Source organism: Watersipora subatra, chromosome 8, assembly GCF_963576615.1.
Source record: "Watersipora subatra chromosome 8, tzWatSuba1.1, whole genome shotgun sequence".
NCBI classification, from domain to species: Eukaryota; Metazoa; Bryozoa; class Gymnolaemata; order Cheilostomatida; family Watersiporidae; genus Watersipora; species Watersipora subatra.
Genome location: NC_088715.1, coordinates 52,970,352 through 52,989,059, shown reverse-complemented (window position 1 = coordinate 52,989,059; position 18,708 = coordinate 52,970,352). Strand labels below are relative to the sequence as shown.

Here is an 18,708-nt window from a genome sequence, read left to right as displayed (position 1 = left end):
AATGAATTTTTAACAAACTTCTCGGATATGTTGTCCTAATGTAGCATCATTGCATTAGTTTTTTGTATTAAAGTTAACTGTTTAAGATAGTTTACGGTAATAAAAATAGTTTTGGAGTGCTGTGACGTTTTTGTTGGCAGACGTGTATCTATATGAATCCATTTATTAAAGTGAATGGATGATTCATGAAGCTGTATGCATTAAGCTTACAGTGGCTGGCAAACAAATCATTTAAATGTTAATAACCGCAACATCATTTTGATTTTCAATTACAACATATAAACACTTACACTGAAATTATCGAATTAATAATTTTAGTATTAGCTTGTGAAAAATGCAAGCAGCCAAACAAGTCAATACCTTTCCGCTAGCCGAACCTTCAAATTATGATGGTCTGTAAAATTAGCTTAAACACCATCAAAATATCTTTGCCAATTTGCAATGAGCTAAAGGTTTACTCAGTTAAATATTACTTATCATTAGCTCAGAGTGTCACAAATCATAAAATACTTTATACTTGTTCAAGGCTCTTACAGCTGTTGCTAGCAACTTTTCTAAGCTATAATTTTACCTATCGTGAAGAACATAAATCAGCCGCCGTGTCAAAGTACAGGTCAATAAGTCATACGAAGTCTTAACGCTCATTAACCGCATGACCACTAGTTCTAACCATGAAGTAACTAACATAAAGTAGGGTCTTCATTTGCTCACTAGCTCAATATGGAAAGAGACGATGCAGATAACACGGAGGAATATGAAAGACTCTTTACTGAAATTACTGAATCTGGTTCAACTGAAGAATTACCACCAGTTAGAGATAAACATAACTCTATGCTTGTAATTATTATAGCTTTGATATTTTTGTCATTTTGCATCGACACTCTTCTTGTTCCATTTTTCCCCGATGTCGCTTTTAACAAAGGTTTGCTACTAACGGAGGTTGGAGTCGTCTTCTCAGCATTCGATTTTGCTAGATTTGTAACAGCTCCAATCGCTGGATCAATGGTAAGTTACTTTGGAATGAGTTTACAAAACCCAATTATTGTTTACATAAACACACTGGAAATATTTGTATAGGAAATAGTTATTGTATGAAACAATAACTAACTTTGTATTAGACAAATTTTGTTATTGTTCAAAACATACAAAAAACTGAGTAAAAATATATTGTTAATTTAACCGATTAAAATAACATAAAACTAGTTGAAAGATTCAAATGTCAACATATTTCAGGACTTATTAAGTTAAGTTAGTCAATTCGCGCATTATATAAGAAAGCTTAGTGATTAAGTCAGTTTATCATTTGCAGAGTAAGTTGAGTCACAAAAAGACTTAAACTAATAATTCATTGTAGTCTGATATCCAAACAGAATACCTGTGAATCTGATCTTAGAAAGTGAACAAATATAAGGCCAAAATTGCTTTCTAAATGCTATGAAATGAACACAAAAATTTGAGTCAGAGTATTACCTGCTTAAGGGTAATTACCATTTGGGTTTAATACTACTACAAAACAAGCCAAATAAAACTTTACCTGTGAATATTTCATCCTTTTTGCAACAGTTTAAACCTTCAGATTGATTGACTTCATTCACTGCTACAAAATGATAAGGAATTTAGTGCAGAACTCAACTAATTTAGCGCTAAACTAACATATTTATTTTGAGTATTACGATTTTATATGTACTCTTAGATTAGGTGTAGCTACATATCTGAACTCTAAAAAATTATTTCAGATATAGGCTTTGTTTATAGTGGACAGAACATCAAAAATACTTATTAGACTGTTAGTTAATAGGGTTTCACAAATACAAGAATAGTGAAAAATACAGGGGTGCAAATAAAATATTTAAGCTTGTTAAATTTCTGTTGACTTGAACTCAACAGCATTTGCACCGGTGCTGCTCAATGTAGTTGAGCTTTAACAGAAAACCTTACTTTTTGTGTGGGTAGTTATAATCTATGATGTTTTTAGTTTACGACTTGTTAAATAGGGTTGATTACCTTACGCAGTATGGTAGCAGCTACGGTTCCTTTATTCACAAATGACTGTGAATGAATAGTAAAAATGATTTTACATGAACAATTTTGTATGATTATAGCAGTAAAGTTATTATTTGAAGATGTTTTGAATTGCTTTTTCAGTTTAGTAGATGCCACCCAAAGAAACTGTGCGCCATAGGTGTGACTGCGGCTGGGACAGCGTGCATCTTTTTCGGGTAAGTCTCAAATACTCATTTGATTTTTTTGCAAATAGAGTAACTGCTCATGAATATAATCGTGAAATATTTGGTAGAGTACTAAAAGGTGAACCTTTGCTGCCTCTAGACAAGAATTTTTATTCGCTTGCTTCCTAGTCATCTAGTGATATATTCATTTTAGGGCACCTTTAATTAAATGTTAATAAAAGCCAAAAGACAAAGAATGCTTTTAGATAACTTTTCTATCAGTTGTTTTACTAATACATTTTTGATAAAGCTATCATGCTTTATTTTTAGATTTTGTGGAATATCTTGCGACATATACCTAGTATATGTAAAAGTTTAGTTAGAGTTAACTTTGGCACTTATTTATAAAACAGTATTTCATGTCGTTGCTGTCTGTTTATTCAAAAGCTCCACTTGCAATCTGATGGGCTTTTAGTCCTCTCTAAATTATAACATCTTTTAAGGAACTTTATCAAATGCATATCAGAATGTTTGGCTTATTTTTGCACTATTATCATGAAAGTCAAAGTCACATATAGGACCTTTTTGCCAAAGTGTAATCTGTCTGCTTCATTGTCATTCTTACATACTATTTAAAATCATTCATTCATAAATTAGACTTTGTTTGCTTTACCATGATTTTCTCCCATTTCTTTATTCTTTAATAAATTTCTGACAGAATTCGCATCAGCTTAGTGATCAGAAGTTAATTTAATTTCTGTAGTAACCCTGGTTAGGTACCATTTTTGATCTGAAATATTACATCATTTCTAACTGAAATTCAAATTGATTAACAGTGACACATTATCAGTTTTTTTTCCAAAAAAAGGAATCTGCCTGCTCTAATATCATTCATATGGATGGTAAAATATCATATGTATCGTAACGCTTATAAAGTTGGCTATGGGAGTTTTACCGTGCTACGCTCACTTGTCTTTAGTCTTTAATAGCCTTTTGACAGAACTTTCATTAGCCTAATAATCAAAAGGCAGTTTTATTTATGTTATAATTCTACTGAAGTCTCTTTTTTTTAAATATTTCATCATTTCTAATTACAATGCTTTCACTTTTACAATAACCTGTAATTGGTTGCTAAGAAAAATAACATGTACATGTGTTGCTATCCTTTGTCCAAAGAATTTTTAATGTAGCAGTTACACATATAAAATTGTATTTAAAAAAATGGCTATAAAATATGTACACAGTATTATATTTTGCATAGAACAAGCTAGGAAGTACTAATGCGCAAAAGAGTGATGAATTCATTTTCCATGGAATTTCAATTGTCAGTTTAGGTCGGTCGATGTTCTCAGACACATAGTAAATATCTCATCACTTTGTTTCACTAAAAGACTAATAACAGGTCAGCAGTGAAAGTTTGTTTGTTTGTTTATTTTCATCTATAATATAACTACAGAAAATAATATGAAGAGTGTTTCTTACACTATAAAAGAACAAAAAAAATAAAAAAATAAAAAATGTCATTCCAGGGAAGGTGATGATGAGGTTCCTGTGTGCAATAGCAAGGCTAATCAAGGCGCGGAACCTGAAAGTAGAGTCAGCAGAAGTCTGTCTAGTTAGTTTAGTCTAGTCTGGCTGTTTGAGATAGCGCTTCAGTTCATTTTTGAAAGAATTAGCATTTACAATTTAACACAGTGTAACCGGTAGTAGATTCCATAGCAATGACTCCTGATAATCCAAACAACATTGATCAGCTTTTGATTTAAGCAATGGTATTTTTAGGTTTATGCGTGTTTGACGAGTAGTTAAATGTCTTATCGTCCTGTTTTGGTTTGTTTTATAAAATGTGTTGCGTGGTTTTACCAGTACTTTGTAATTGTATAACTTTTTAGTAGTTAAAATTCTATTTAGGTTGAATAGCGGATTAGCAAAAAAATCATAAGCTTTCTTGTTAATTATTTTGAGTAAACAGTTTTGAGACGCGTAATTTTCTACAAGATAACTTTCAGATTAAGGCTGTTTAAATAATACCGTAGTAACATTCAATGAGATTTGACCCAGTTAATAGAAGTCTGTAAACATTAAACATATCTTACACTTTTAACCAAGACGAAGTGACTTTGCAATAAATCATTTAGCCGAGCTTGCGAATTCCCGCAGAAATTCTTTTGGTCAGATTAAAGTCTTAATTGGGTATTATAGAATATAAGTAAGGTGAAGATTAATATCTATGATGATACAAGTAATTGCCAACTATCTCTATGTTTTAGACTACCACTGTATGTCAAATAAATCTAGTTCAAAACACCATAGTCAGTGGCTCACGTAGCACTGTGGGTAGGACTAATTATTACCACGCAGTAGTACCTGGTATACTGTTTTGCTTGAAATGTGCACTGCAACTTTACCATTATTCAGTATTTGTTTTAGCGCCTGCATCTAGAAGCATACAAGATGCTGTTCACAGAACTTCACTTTCTACGAATATTACTGTGATTGACGCAAACTCGCAGGTGCTAGCTGAATTCAAAATGCATGACTAGTATGTGTGAACGCATACATAGCAACACATTTAAAACTTATACACAAAGGATATCTACGAGCTGTTATGAGTCAATTTCTAAAAGTCAGTATTTTTAAAATGCAAACAAAATGCTTAGTAACTAGTACAATGCCAGCACTTACGTTGAATGTAATTTACTTGTAGTCTGCCTGTAATCACTTACCCTAGCCAATAAGACGTCAGCTTATAGCTGTTTTTTCGATGCAGACAGTTTGTTTTGACAGATCTATAGGAACATGCCAATATTCCATGCCCACAAATGTGTTTACCTATTCTTATTGGTTGGTGAGTACCCTGACAGTCTAGTGTACCATGCGAAATCATCAAAAGCTGATGAAACGCAGTGAATAAGCGTGCACACAGCAATACAGCAATACAGCAATTTGAAAGTGCTGTATCGCAGATGTTCGCGTCGATCTACATTCGTGAAAGTCAATCCTACATCATTCTTGCATAATACAATCTTACTTTGCAACTTCTGATGGACAAACAGACTGACACCATGGTCAGAGATCAAGAAAAAAACAGATTCTCATTGTAGCAAAGATGAGCACACACTAGCTTGCTCTGTAAGATATAATTGAACTGTACTCATATTGCTATGATTGGTTGGGCAACTGAGTGGTATGATATGATTGGTTGGGCAACTGAGTGGTATGATATGATTGGTTGAGCAAATGTACACATGGTTGCAATTTTGGCAAGTTTAAACAGCAGTTCAAGTTGAAACCATTTTAAGTCAATTCAGTCAATTTTTCAGCTGATTGAGATTTAGACAAATCCACCCGATTACTAAATTATGAGTTTGCCCAAATTATTAGTGTTATTATTAATTAATATTATTAATTATTAGTGTGCACTCAATTTAATACAAAAACTTTCACTCTTTACCGAGAAGAGTTATCATTCATTTTTCTTTAAAGTTTCTGGTACTGCAAAGTTTGAGGGTTATCCACCCAAGTTTAAGCACAATTTAACACTGTTAGGTAATAATTATATTATAGGATTACCAGCTCAATCAACTCCACAAGTATCTTTTTCATTAGCTGCTTAGCTATCAGATGTGTGGCTGGTATAGGATCCGCTATCTTGAACGTCTCAGGAACTAGCCTATTAATGAAGGCCTCAGGCTACGATTCACCCACTATTGTGGTGAGAAATACACATATGTAGCAATATGTATCTACCAACAGTTTCAACTATACTTTGGTAGAGTTTACTTGCTTTTATCTTTGAGTAAATTGTCTAAAAACTACCCGTATTTACTATTTTAATTTTTATTGTTCTTTTTTATAAATGTTTTTTTATGTTAATAAGAGGTTTGTTATGCTTGAACTTAGTCAAAAAGATTTACTAATAAGGAATATATTCTTGTAGTACCTATATGTGTCAATAAGTTGAAAAATTTGTAATTCATTTTGAATATGAAACTTTTGAGGAATAATTATTCATCTTATTGTGATGCCTTGCTTTTCCCCGTAGTCAGCTTATTTTACTCCAAAGACTAATATATTAGCCAACCGCTAATATATTTGTTCCTATTGACCTTTGATTTTTTAACTAATAAATTAGGAGAGCTGTAAAAAATTTGAAACCTTTGATAAAAATATATAATATATTTTGTTGAAGCAGTAGTAAATACCATGAGCCATAAAACTACATTTTTGTATAATAAAGTTCACAGTAGAAATTTTAAATGAATCATTTTACAACAGTAGTAATTACTATTGCTCTGACCAGCTATTGATACCTGCTGGTTCATTTAAGGGTTTGATTCATTTTTGATTAATGAAATAATTTTATTATGAGACTTATAAAAGATTTTATAAAAAACCATTAAAGGGGAACTTTTCATTTGGCTATAAAGTCCCTTTGGCATTGACCTTAGCAACCTCATAACCCAGCAGTAGAGTCACGTGAAGTACCTAATCAGTTTACCAACTATTTCTCAGCTTGGTGATGGTCTGTCAGACTCATGGTTATAAGCTACCTCTGATCACCTAAAGGCACCTCATAACTGATCGTCTCATCATCTTTAAGTCATCTGTTTGTAGGCTTTCGTGGAAACAGGAAATATGGTTGGATATGCCCTGGGACCTGCTGTAGGTGCTTTTCTTTATCAAGTAAGTCTAAATAACTGCATAACCTAATTATGACATGGCACCATCAGAAGCTCTTTGTTTGACCTTATCACCTTTGTGAAAGGTTTTCAGTGATTGAACTACACCAAACTCAGCATCTGCTTTGTATTAATAAACCAGTAAATAACTATCATGAACATTGCAACAAGTGATGAACAACTAATTTCTGTTTTAGTTTGTAGGCTACACTTACATGTTCTGTATTTCTGGAGCCTGTCTGTTGATTCTACTTCCTGTATTCTGCTGCATTGTTCCTAAAGTTGGTGAGTGAAAATCATACTTGATTGCTTGCGGCTATAAATATTTTTGTCTTCAGCTTATATCATATTACCACTAATACAGTTCTTGATTTAGAAAGTCACCTTACTTTCACTCGAGTATAGAATAAGACTATTGATTCACCTCTAATATACCAAATCATTCCAGTTGAGCTAGTTTACTAGCTAAATAAATGTGATATCTCATTAAGCATCGGAGATAGAAATTTTACCTGCTATAGTTTAAAAAAATAGGTAACCTAATAAAATGGCTTTTGAGACAAATATAATGACGAAATAATTCATTTACAAATCATTTCATAGGCGTTATATAAGCAAGTAGCATTTTTTGATTAGAATTTCACATCTGGTAAGCACAATATTATGCTTGCTGGATTAAAATTTACAATAAATTTTTCAAGCCATTTGGGTGCTTCCGCATATTTATTTGTCCCACTTCAATTTTTAAGATCTTCTACATTTACTCTTTCTACAGAAGATAAAAACAGGAGTTCAAGTAAAAACTTTTTATCATTCTTCATGATTCCTGGACTGTTTATAATGTTTCTCAACTGGACTACAATAAAGCTATCCGAAGCAAGCCGAACCACTGAGCTCACAACATTTTATTATATATCTGTAAGTGACTACAAAACCTGTATGTAAATGGCTCAGTCTTGTTTTTCTATTTTTAGCCAGTTAGATGCTGTGATTTATTTGTTCGTGTAAGTCCTTGTCAGATTTAAGTTTATCAAAACTCTTACATTTGTGAGTCTCCTCATTTTAGTTTCAAGAGCTTTATCTACTTATAAACTTTATATAAATGTGCAGTCTAAAACATATTGCTAAATTATTTTGGGCATGAAAAGTTTTAGATGAAAACTAGAGCGTGTTTAGAGCCTTTTCACTGCGTAAACATAAAGTTAGTGTAATGCTTTTAAAAGAAAAAGATAAAGCTTTTGGGAATTCCAACAGCTGAAATTATTTTTAAAATCATTTTTATTAATGACTAGACAGCAACAAATACTTTTTTAATACAATGATACAAAAAATTTTAACAATAGTTTCCTAATCATATTTCACTGTATAAAGCAAAAAACATGGCTGGCTAGTCATTCCTGATATCTTTCATAAATATTATTACAATAAAAGTTTTATTTAACCAATAATGCCTTGCATTTGCATTGTCATCTGATCTCAAAAAGTAGCAGCATAGTAACCGCTCTTGCCAAAATAGGCCATAATCTATTTACATCTTATTTAAAGTGTTGTATAAGTGTAAGATCAAAGAACCGCTTTGCTAGCTAAATATTGTAGCTGTGTAAATACAGACTCGCTCAACATTTATATATGGTAATGACTAAAGAATAGCCTATCTTTCAACAATATCAATTTTAAGGTCTTCAGTTGTGACGTTCCACCAATCTACTACTCAGTCAATTTTACTAGCCTTGTTACTGGCTTGTTCATGTGATTTTCGCCGATTTTTGACCTTCAAATATTAGAATTTCACTTTGGCACATAGAGACTTTTGTGAAATCATGTCTAGCATAAAGGCCCTTGCACGCAGTTTGCACGCTATCGCTCAAATCAACGTTTATCTGTGTGATGGACTGCAACGATTAGCTGTTTTCACAGTCATCACCAACCATAAGGTGTACACACTATGAGTGATTAGCTGTAGGTGTTTGCTTGTCAACAACAACAACCAATTACGAAATTGCTTACGAGATATCACCGGTCATTTTGTTATCTTTCAGTTATCTGATTATGCAATTCATGCCACGCTTGTGAATATGAATTAAGACCAGTCTCCACAACTGTTGAAATTGGATCTGACGCGGTCAACAAGCAGTCAAACAAGATGCTGTTCCCGGCGCGTATGTTCCCATTTCACCGCTAATAGCCTGCGGTGTTGTCTGTCGCTGGTGCTTTGCGATGTACATGGGAACCAGGCTTAACAGTTGTGATCATTGGCCTCTAAGCTCAACATGTTAAAAGTCCATCGCATCGTTGCTAGTAACCATTACGTTGGCCACTCATCGCAAAATGACGTCATAGCAGCTAATAGTTTACACCGGTCTTAAAATACTATGGCTGGCATTGCTCAAAGTATGAGCATCAAACCATGACATGATCTTGAACTGCCACCTTTTCTTCTAGCATGATCATTTAAATCATGCTTTTTTCTGATTATCGGAATGCCATCAATCTTGAATAGCCAATGACCTAGTTCGGTCTGGTTTTTCAAAAATATTTACTTGTTTAAAGTGTTATAAATGGTTTCACTCAATTTGATAGCTATAGTCTTTTAAAAATATTGCGACAGCTATGAGATGCGACACATTCTGCTTGTGCTCCTTCATGCCTTTCACTAAAAAGTGGATAGTTACAGATATCAATTACCAATTATTATCAAGTAGTTTGACTAAAGCAACTATAAGTGCTGTGTCTATATTACAGTTTGGTACATCTCCAACTACCGTCGGTGTACTCTATGGTATATGGTCACTACTATGTATTGGTGGTATGACAGCTGTCACAAAGTTAGTCAACAAGGTATGTCAAGTGTTCACATGAATCTCCGTCATAAAGCATTAAAAGTAACGACACAACAAACAACAATGAACAGCGTGGAGCTGAAGGGAGCTTAAGCGTGTGAAATGAATTGAATTTGAAATTTTTGCATAGTTAGTGTGTAGCACTAGATTAAAATTTTTAAGGTGTGATTTAAGCATTAATATGAGCATTTCTGCATTAAAACTCCTTTTCATTTTATTCATTGTAGAACTATGCGGCATATGTATTGTTGGTGACATGGATAGCTTTTATTCCTATTTGCGTATTTGTGCTGCCATCTCCACCTATAAGCTACTTATTTGCTGGCAAACGGTTAGTATTCAATTTTGTAAACATTTTTAGTTTTATGAGGTCTTATAAGATTATTCTTAGTCAAAAGCTTAAAGTTTTGCTATTTTCTGTTTGAAAAATACGAAAAATATTAATTATGACACTTAAAATCAAGATTCTATTTTGTACCTAAAGACAATATTTATATTGATATTAAGGATGGAGGAAAAAGTTAGATTGGTAAACTACCGAGCATAGACGTAATGAGTCTGCTATATAAAAATTATGTGATGAGTTTGTCATAGGTGAGGATTTTTGTATAGATATGATGAGTTTTTTATAGATGAGTTTGTCATATAAGTGATGAACTTGTCATAGATGTGATGAAGTTGTCATAGGTGTGATGAATTAATTAAATTTACAGTTAATAAAATCTAACAAGTGCATATCTTTTGCAAATTTTGAAAAAAACTTTCGATTTAACGATTCAAACATCGGCTTTTTTTAATATGTATTTAAAAATTGCTCTATGTCAGGTATATACTGTCAAAACATTAATTTAAAATATTAAATCCTTTCACAAGCATAAAGATTTAAAATTATAAAGAATATGATTAAAAAATCAGTAAATCAAGCATGAGTTGTTTACTCAGGTATGTAAAAGGTTACATGTTTACTTTAGGTATTTCATGATGACAACCGTAGCAGTGGGAATAGTGTCTTTAGCTGGAAGCTTTCTATACATCCTTCCTTTCTCTGTTGCCCTTCGTCTTGCTCGGTAAGAGCCTATCATCTGTCGTATTTACTTGATTCCTTAAGAAACTTTTTACTAGCTTGAGTTTTAGAAGTTTTTCTAGTTCTTTCCATATACTAATATTAATAACAGAGTTTTCGAAGACTAATTTCTGCTTAAATATATAGTTACTCTTTTTACAATAATAAATTGAGTCATGACCTCAGAAACCATGGTTAAGTCGGGTGCGTGAAACTTGGAGTTATCTAAACTAGCGGAAGGAGAAAATTCTCACAGTCATTTTGCAAAGAAGATTTTGATTCTAGCTTAATTACAGCAGATTTTATGGTCAATATACTGAATGCACGTTCACCATTTGTGCCATAACATAGTTCTGAGAAAACTGGTATTAAAGTTTGAGAAACGAAAACCAACGCACAATTATGCTTACATTTCCAAATGTCATTGCAGTCAATATCAACAAGTTGTGATATTTATCTACATTTATATATTTATATACAAAAATTATGCTGAATTTAAAAATCTAAACACACTTTAGCTGGCAGTCATAGAAATAGCTGTATATCTATCAGAAAACGTATTGCGCATTTTTAATTTTGCAGACATTAAAAATGGCTGGGCAGTATAGCGATTTTGGGCACAGCTGTAGTGTCACCAAAAAAACCTTAAAAAAATTAATAACAGCAACATATCGCACACTGTCTAACACTATTTACTCTGATCTTGTAAATTCAAATAGTTCTTTTGGTAATAAATCTTATAATAATCTGATAAAATCGAACAATTATTCTTATAATTAAATCTTATAATAACTTTATAAGAATCGTTAGAAATATATTATTGTTATTCCATTTGCTTTTTATGCTTTTGGCATCAGTTGAAATACTAAAGTACTCATTAAAAGTGGCCAAAATGTCAAAGCTATCATTAAAATCGGCAAAAAAATATTGATTACTTTCATCTGACGCAATTTTTCAGTACTTCTTGTTTAGCGTAGCAACCAGTTTAAGAGGGTTTTTCCGAGGGTTGAAGACTTCTATTGGTCTAACTGACTTCAGATTCAGAAATCTCACTTTTTGATTGGTCCGGATGCATGCGTTGAAAAAATCGTTACCAATATTATGAATTCAGTTAGTGCAGCTTCAAAATCGGATAACTCAACTTCGTGATTTGTGACTTAACCATGGTTTCTGAGATCGCGACCCAGTTTGTCTATTCAAAAATTCAAAGCCGACCTAAAATCGAAAATATTTTGAGTGTATATAATAATTATATTGTTTACTAATGTACATATAATATACCATAAAACCCTTAATTGAATACCATGGTGTTCTATTTTTCAACCTTTCCCTTATAGTGGCGGTCAATTAGAGGTCTATTTTTCCAACGGCTCGTCAGAAGTTTCAAGAAATACATTTAGCTCTATTATGGGCAAAGCGAATGTTGCCTATATTTTTCCCTCTTTTTTTCTGATGTACCGATATTAAACATTTTGAATGCAACAAATCTGTTAATTTACCTCTAACTTTTCAAAGATCTTTTAATAAATGTGCATCGAGAAACCGAGAAATATCTCTACCAGTTGCAATCTATTGCTCGCAATTGACCTTCGATGATATTATAGCCTGTGTCCTTCTTTGCAATTTGTTGGTATTTCAATTTTTATCTTATTCTAAATTTGAAGGCATACTTTATATTGTATGTTTAACATTGTTGAATAAAAGCTCATCGGACTTACTGATATGTCTGCAGCCAAACCTAGCTTTTTATGTGAATAGAAGTGGAGTTAAGAGCATGGATCCATTGTGGGCTGTTGTAAGATAGCCGCAAAGATGCTATTAAATAACATGCTATCAATCAGCATGTTTATAAGTTATATAATGATAATCTATTAGCTGATTATTAGCTATTCATGAGCAAGTTACATAAATGAACCATACTTATATTACATACAGAAACAAAAATTAACTTTTTCAAAACAAAAATATTTCTATTGTTTGCTCAAATAGCTGCGCTCTAGATTTTGCTTCTGATGGAACTAACATCATTTAGTTGTCCAATACCATCCACAATATCTTCAGGTCTCAACTTTTCTTCTGCGCTGCTGATCTAGTTGATGTGAGCGTCCAAACAATTTTTTCGAAGAGCAAAGCTTTCGTGCACTGCATTTAGCACTAATGCAACGCGTAAAAGGTTTTCTCACTAAACATAACATTTGGTCCAAAACTTGCGAACCGGTTTTTATAGGCAAGTCCTTCGAAGTATTAGGACGTCGTTAAACTATAAACTCTTAACCTGAGACAGTTAGTAGTTATTTATATGACATTGCCTTCCAAGTTGCATCTACCTTCACAAAATTAAACCGTTTTTATGTATGCACATGTAGTTCGAAGTATCAGGACCATGTTAAACAAGGAACTATATTAGCCTGAGACAGTAATTATTTCTTTAGCGTTGCTTTGAAAGTTCATCTACCATCACAACTTTAAGCCGTATTTTATATGTAGGCTACTTCGAAGTAGGAAGACAGCGTTAATAGAGAACTACTACTAGCTTGAGACCGTTATTGGTTATTGTTATGGTGTTGCTATCAAAGTATTAACAAAAAAAGAAACAAAAAGCTTTGGAATTGGACAACAAGAAATATAATTGTTATAGATATAATTGATTCATTATTAATATGATTTTGTGGACACTTTTCTACTGATCAGTTGATATTATGGGCCCGTAAAGATCAAATAATATTAAAGTGGCGGTCAAATGGAATAGGCATCCAATTGGAAAGTGGCAGTCAATCTTTTAACCCTTTTCTCATAGTGGCGGTCAATAGGAGGTGGCGTTCAAATAGAGGTGGCGGTCAATTAGAGGTTTTCACGTATATCTTAAATACCAAAAAATAAAGTTTTGAAACTCTTACTAATATAATAAAAAAGTTTACAACTTTTGTCTTTTCGATAATGTTTCTTATGTAACTACATTTGTAAAATGCTTTTGCAAAACCCTAAATTTTTTTGTGTTTTCATCTCACCAGATACAGTCCTTAATTTTAGGAAATCATTTTTGGAATAAAAAGGGTGAAAGGTGTTTTTGTTTTTCTCACTAATAACTAACTATTGGTAAACAGCCTTTCAATCAAACCACCCAGCAAAAGAATATGTAGATTTGACAGTTGAGAATACAGAGTTTTTGTTTTTCTAGCATAACTGTTAAATCAGACAGCACAAAACATTTAGTATTTATAAAGTTGTTGAAAATTAATTAGTAATTTATTAATACTTTCTAAAAAAGAAAACAACCTATATATTGTAAACTAATTATAAACCAAATGAAATACTATTCCAAATAGGTTGAAAAAAAACTAAACTAAAAAACTGACTTGCAATCTGCATAATTCATCATTGACAAACAATGTGGCAAACACGCCAACATAGTGTGTTGGCGTTTTGAACACATGAAAAAAAAGTTTTCATTTACTTTGAAAAGCTATCAAATCAAATGGCATAAGACACATACCATTTTTGAGCTTCCATAGTTGAATTAGTCAGCAATTATTGCCAAAACTAAATATTTTCTGTAGCTTAACCCTTTCACTGCCGTCCATGTACAAGTTTAGCCATAGGCCTACTGCCAGCCATTTTACCGAAAATTGCCGATATTGCTTCATAATATGTATACAATATTTTTTTCGATTTCAAACTTTATGTAGAACATTTTTGTTACGTATTTTATTTTGCCAAAATTTTAACCAACACTGCTTTGCAAAAAAATCAATGTATCTACGTATATTTTGTGCAATGATAAAGCTATGTGAAGCTACTATCGCTACAAAGCTAAAACGATCCTCCACAATGTTCCTTACACTTACAAAACTATTACTCTCACCGCCATCAAAGTTACCACTGCTACTTTAAGCATCTGTATAATCACGAAAATTTTAATCTGAATTGGCTATAATGCCATCAACTTAAGTAATTATCTGTTTTCTGACTCGCGCGGTACTTAACAAAAAATGTTCATTTCTAGGTCGGAAAATTCGCAAGCAAAAATTTTAAATCGCTTTATTATTTTAGGCCATTTTTATAGAAATCTTCAGACAATGCTGTCAATACCATAAAATTCATGAAGACCGTGGGTAATGTTATCAACGGATAATAAAATTAAGTTACTATTCAATTGCTGGGAAAGTCACAAAAATGCATCTACGGCACTCAACCATAGAAAACGCATAAATGTGTCTACGGCAGCAAAAACGTTAATAAGTTTGTTAGTGCTCCTTAAAGAGGAAACAATCGCAAAGCCATGAGCTTCCCTAAATTGAATAAAGCAAATTGAATACTAACCAAACTATATTGTGAAAAGAAATTATTATCCGCACCAGTTATCTGTTTGACTAAATAAAGTTGGACTCTGCAACATCTTCTCGAATGAATACTATTTGTTTGTTAATCCTTGTATCAGCTTGACGGTGACTGTCTAATATTATCAAAATATTGTGGAATGCCATTTTTAACTAGCCCTGTTAATATTCTGACTGGCCACGATAAACAATTGATTTGGTATCAGTGTGGGCTTTGACAAACTTAGTGAAACAGTAAAACATTCAGTTCACTTATTCTGCTTAGAGCCTTACAAGAAAAAATATTAATAAAAAGTGATCTGGCTGAAAAAACAATACATACTATTTAAAACAAATAAAAAGCAGCAGAGCAAAGGCTAATAAAATATAGAAAGTATATTGTATATATTTTCTAACGAGAAGAAAAATAAGCACGCAAGCAGAGCAGTTTCATCATTGGTGAATTAGCTAATACATTTTTTATGTTGACGTGGTAATCAGAGGGCAGGAGATTGCGCAATATGTTAGTGCAAGCATCAACAATGGTCATCATGGCAGTCGTATAAGCTAATCAAACAGTTTTTGTGTTTTTTAGTATAAATGGATATCCAGAAGACAGCCTGCATACGTATGGATTGCTGACTGGACTTATGAACAGTGGTCTCTGTTTAGGCAGCACTTTGGGTCCAATTCTGTCTGGAGTTGTTGTAGACAATTTTGGTTTTGAGTGGACTCAAACTGTAATATCATCCATCATTGCTTTAATGGTTTGTATGAGTTGTTCATCCCAGGTTTTTTGCTGTCAACTAACTATTACACCCAAGATTGCTACATGTAAGCTATTTTCAAATGGAATATGTAGTTCGTTTCTCTGATAAATCAAATGGTCTTGGACTGGAAATCGGAGACCTTTAGACATTGAAAATTGTTTACCAAACCTCAATTTTAACAACAATAAGTAACTCAAAGTTTGTTTTTGTAATCAACTAAGTTTTAATCAAAGCATGATCATTTAAAAGCATTTACATTTGATTTGCATAATATTAGAGACATTCTCAAGTTTTGGAAAGGACAATTTTTAAATGTGAGTTCCTTCATAATAAGAACCTCGTAGTACAAAAAACAGTTTGCCTAAAGCATTACTAGTAGCTGTTAAAATTTATTTACAGGTAATTCTTTTTGGGAGTTATCTACTACACCTTAAGCGCACCAATCAGCTCTCAGCACTTTTAATAGAAGAGAACACAACTGCTGATTCCAAAAGCGAAAGCGACAAACAACAGAAAAATGAACAGATAGCTGAAGCTTGTTCAGAGAGAATGAAACTCTGTCTACAAGAGCCAATAGTATATACTAAAGTTCAACTCCAACCAGGTGCTGAATTTAAAACCATTGAGTAGTTGTAATACATATTATTCAATTCTGAAGCATATTTATAATAATGTGAGGCTATCATTATATCAAGAAAGTTGTATAAATACTTTATAAATTTTCAACATTCGTGCTTTTTATATTTATGTTTATGCATGGTTCACATTGACTTACTGTACTTATTAATACATCACACATTTGTAAGTTATGATCTATGTATGTATCTACATGTCCTCATTCAGCAAATGGTTTTAAATAAGTATCTATAAATCCTCTTGGTAAAGTAACTTTTTTCAAAGCATACAAGATAAAAATGCATACAGCTACATAAACTGGAACATAAACGGATTCATACTAAACAAAAAACCATTGGCAGTCAGCCTTGCCTAAACAATTTTGATGGCAACTTCGGCACATGACCTTGGTGGCCTGTAACAACAACACTAGTGACTAATAACCAAATGTTTGATGTTTGTTAAAAACTGATTGTAGCCATTTATTCAAAGCATACAGCTCGTATCACTAAAATGCTGTAGCTTGTAGCACTAAAATAGCTAAAAGATTCTATCTTTTTTATTAGAACTAAAATGCATATAAAATCATAAGGATGAGCATTAATAGCTTTAAATGTTATATTAAAGTATATATATTATTAAATATATTATATTATATATATATGCACATTACTTTATATCATAATAAACTCAAATAAAGTTAATAAATCAATTATCTTTAAACTAAATGTAGACAATCTGATATTTTATTGTGTAGGGTAGTCAGTGAGTATTAGCTGTTGAATTGCTACGATGCTTTCATCATTTTCTTGATGCATAGCTCATGATCAAATTATAGGGAATGTACACAGCATATTAGATTTTATTAGTACCAAGCTGCCTGTTATTTTGAAGAAAAAAATCAGCAAAATATACATAAAACAAAGAAAAAAAGAATTTTGAATAATTATATATATATATGCATACATATAATATATACACATGCATATATAGATATATATATACATATATAGATATGTATATATATATATCTATATATATATATATATATATATATATATATATATATATATATATATATATATATATATATATATATATATATATATATATATATATATATATATAAACCACAACACTGGTGGGAAGCTCCTGGTAAGGTCAATGAAAATGACCGGGCTAAGATCCTCTGGGACTTCTACATCCAAACTGGCAAGCATGTCCTAGCAAACCAACCAGATATAGTGGTGGTAGACAAGGAGAACAAGAGGGCTACTATAATAGATATAGCAGTATCCAATGACTACAATATAGCCAGCAAAGAAAAAGAAAAGGTAGAGAAATATCTCCCTCTCGGAGAAGAAATTGAAAAATGCTGGAATGTAAGAACAACTGTAATCCCAGTAGTCATTGGGGCACTGGGCGCATTAACACCGGCGCATAAAATGTGGCTTGCCCAAATACCAACAACAATCAACTCAGGTGAGTTGCAGAAAAGTGCGCTATTGGGAACAGCTAAGATCTTGAGGCGAGTGCTCAAACTCCCAGGTCTCTGGTAGGAGACCCGAGTTAGAGCAGAATTTACCACCCATACGGGGTATCCAGGGTGAGGAAACAATTTTTTTTTATATATATATATGTTATATATATATATATATATATAAAATTGTTTCCTCACCCCGGATACCCCATATGGGTGGTAAATTCTGCTCTAACTTGGGTCTCCTACCAGAAACCTGGGAGTTTGAGCACTCGCCTCAAGATCTTAGCTGTTCCCAATAGCGCACTTTTCTGCAACTCACCTGAGTTGATTGCTGTTGGTATTTGGGCAAGCCACATTTTATGCGCTGGTGTTATTGCGCCCAGTGCCCCAATGACTACTGGGATTACAGTTGTTCTTACATTCCAGAATTTTTCAATTTCTTCTCCAAGAGGGAGATATTTCTCTACCTTTTCTTTTTCTTTGCTGGCTATATTGTAGTCATTGGGTACTGCTATATCTATTATAGTAGCCCTCTTGTTCTCCTTGTCTACCACCACTATATCTGGTTGGTTTGCCAGGACATGCTTGTCAGTTTGGATGTAGAAGTCCCAGATGATCTTAGCCCGGTCATTTTCATTGACCTTACCAGGAGCTTCCCACCAGTGTTGTGGTTTATTAAGGCCATACTCCTCACATAGACTTCTATACACAACACCTGCGACATGATTATGCCGCTCGGTGTATGCGTTCCCTGCTAGCTGCTTGCATCCA

At 32.7% G+C, this 18,708-nt stretch overlaps 1 protein-coding gene across 1 annotated transcript; it reads left to right on the top strand.

The window, feature by feature from the left end:
- The first annotated feature begins 700 nt into the window (after positions 1 to 700).
- LOC137401762 (MFS-type transporter SLC18B1-like) lies at positions 701 to 16,881 on the top strand. Its single transcript, XM_068088243.1, has 11 exons — positions 701 to 1,005; positions 2,146 to 2,219; positions 5,736 to 5,883; positions 6,786 to 6,854; positions 7,048 to 7,135; positions 7,626 to 7,768; positions 9,593 to 9,688; positions 9,918 to 10,021; positions 10,662 to 10,757; positions 15,665 to 15,836; positions 16,239 to 16,881. Exons 1-11 carry the CDS (start codon positions 721 to 723, stop codon positions 16,467 to 16,469), a joined length of 1,506 nt encoding a protein of 501 aa, XP_067944344.1. The 5' UTR covers positions 701 to 720; the 3' UTR covers positions 16,470 to 16,881.
- The last annotated feature ends 1,827 nt before the right edge of the window (positions 16,882 to 18,708 follow it).

Excerpts from the sequence above, each read along its gene's own strand:
- LOC137401762 (XM_068088243.1), top strand. The coding sequence starts at position 721 with ATGGAAAGAGACGATGCAGATAACACGGAGGAATATGAAAGACTCTTT. Across the intron at positions 1,006-2,145 it reads CTCCAATCGCTGGATCAATG|TTTAGTAGATGCCACCCAAA; the intron begins GTAAGTTACTTT and ends TTGCTTTTTCAG. Across the intron at positions 7,136-7,625 it reads CTGCATTGTTCCTAAAGTTG|AAGATAAAAACAGGAGTTCA; the intron begins GTGAGTGAAAAT and ends CTCTTTCTACAG.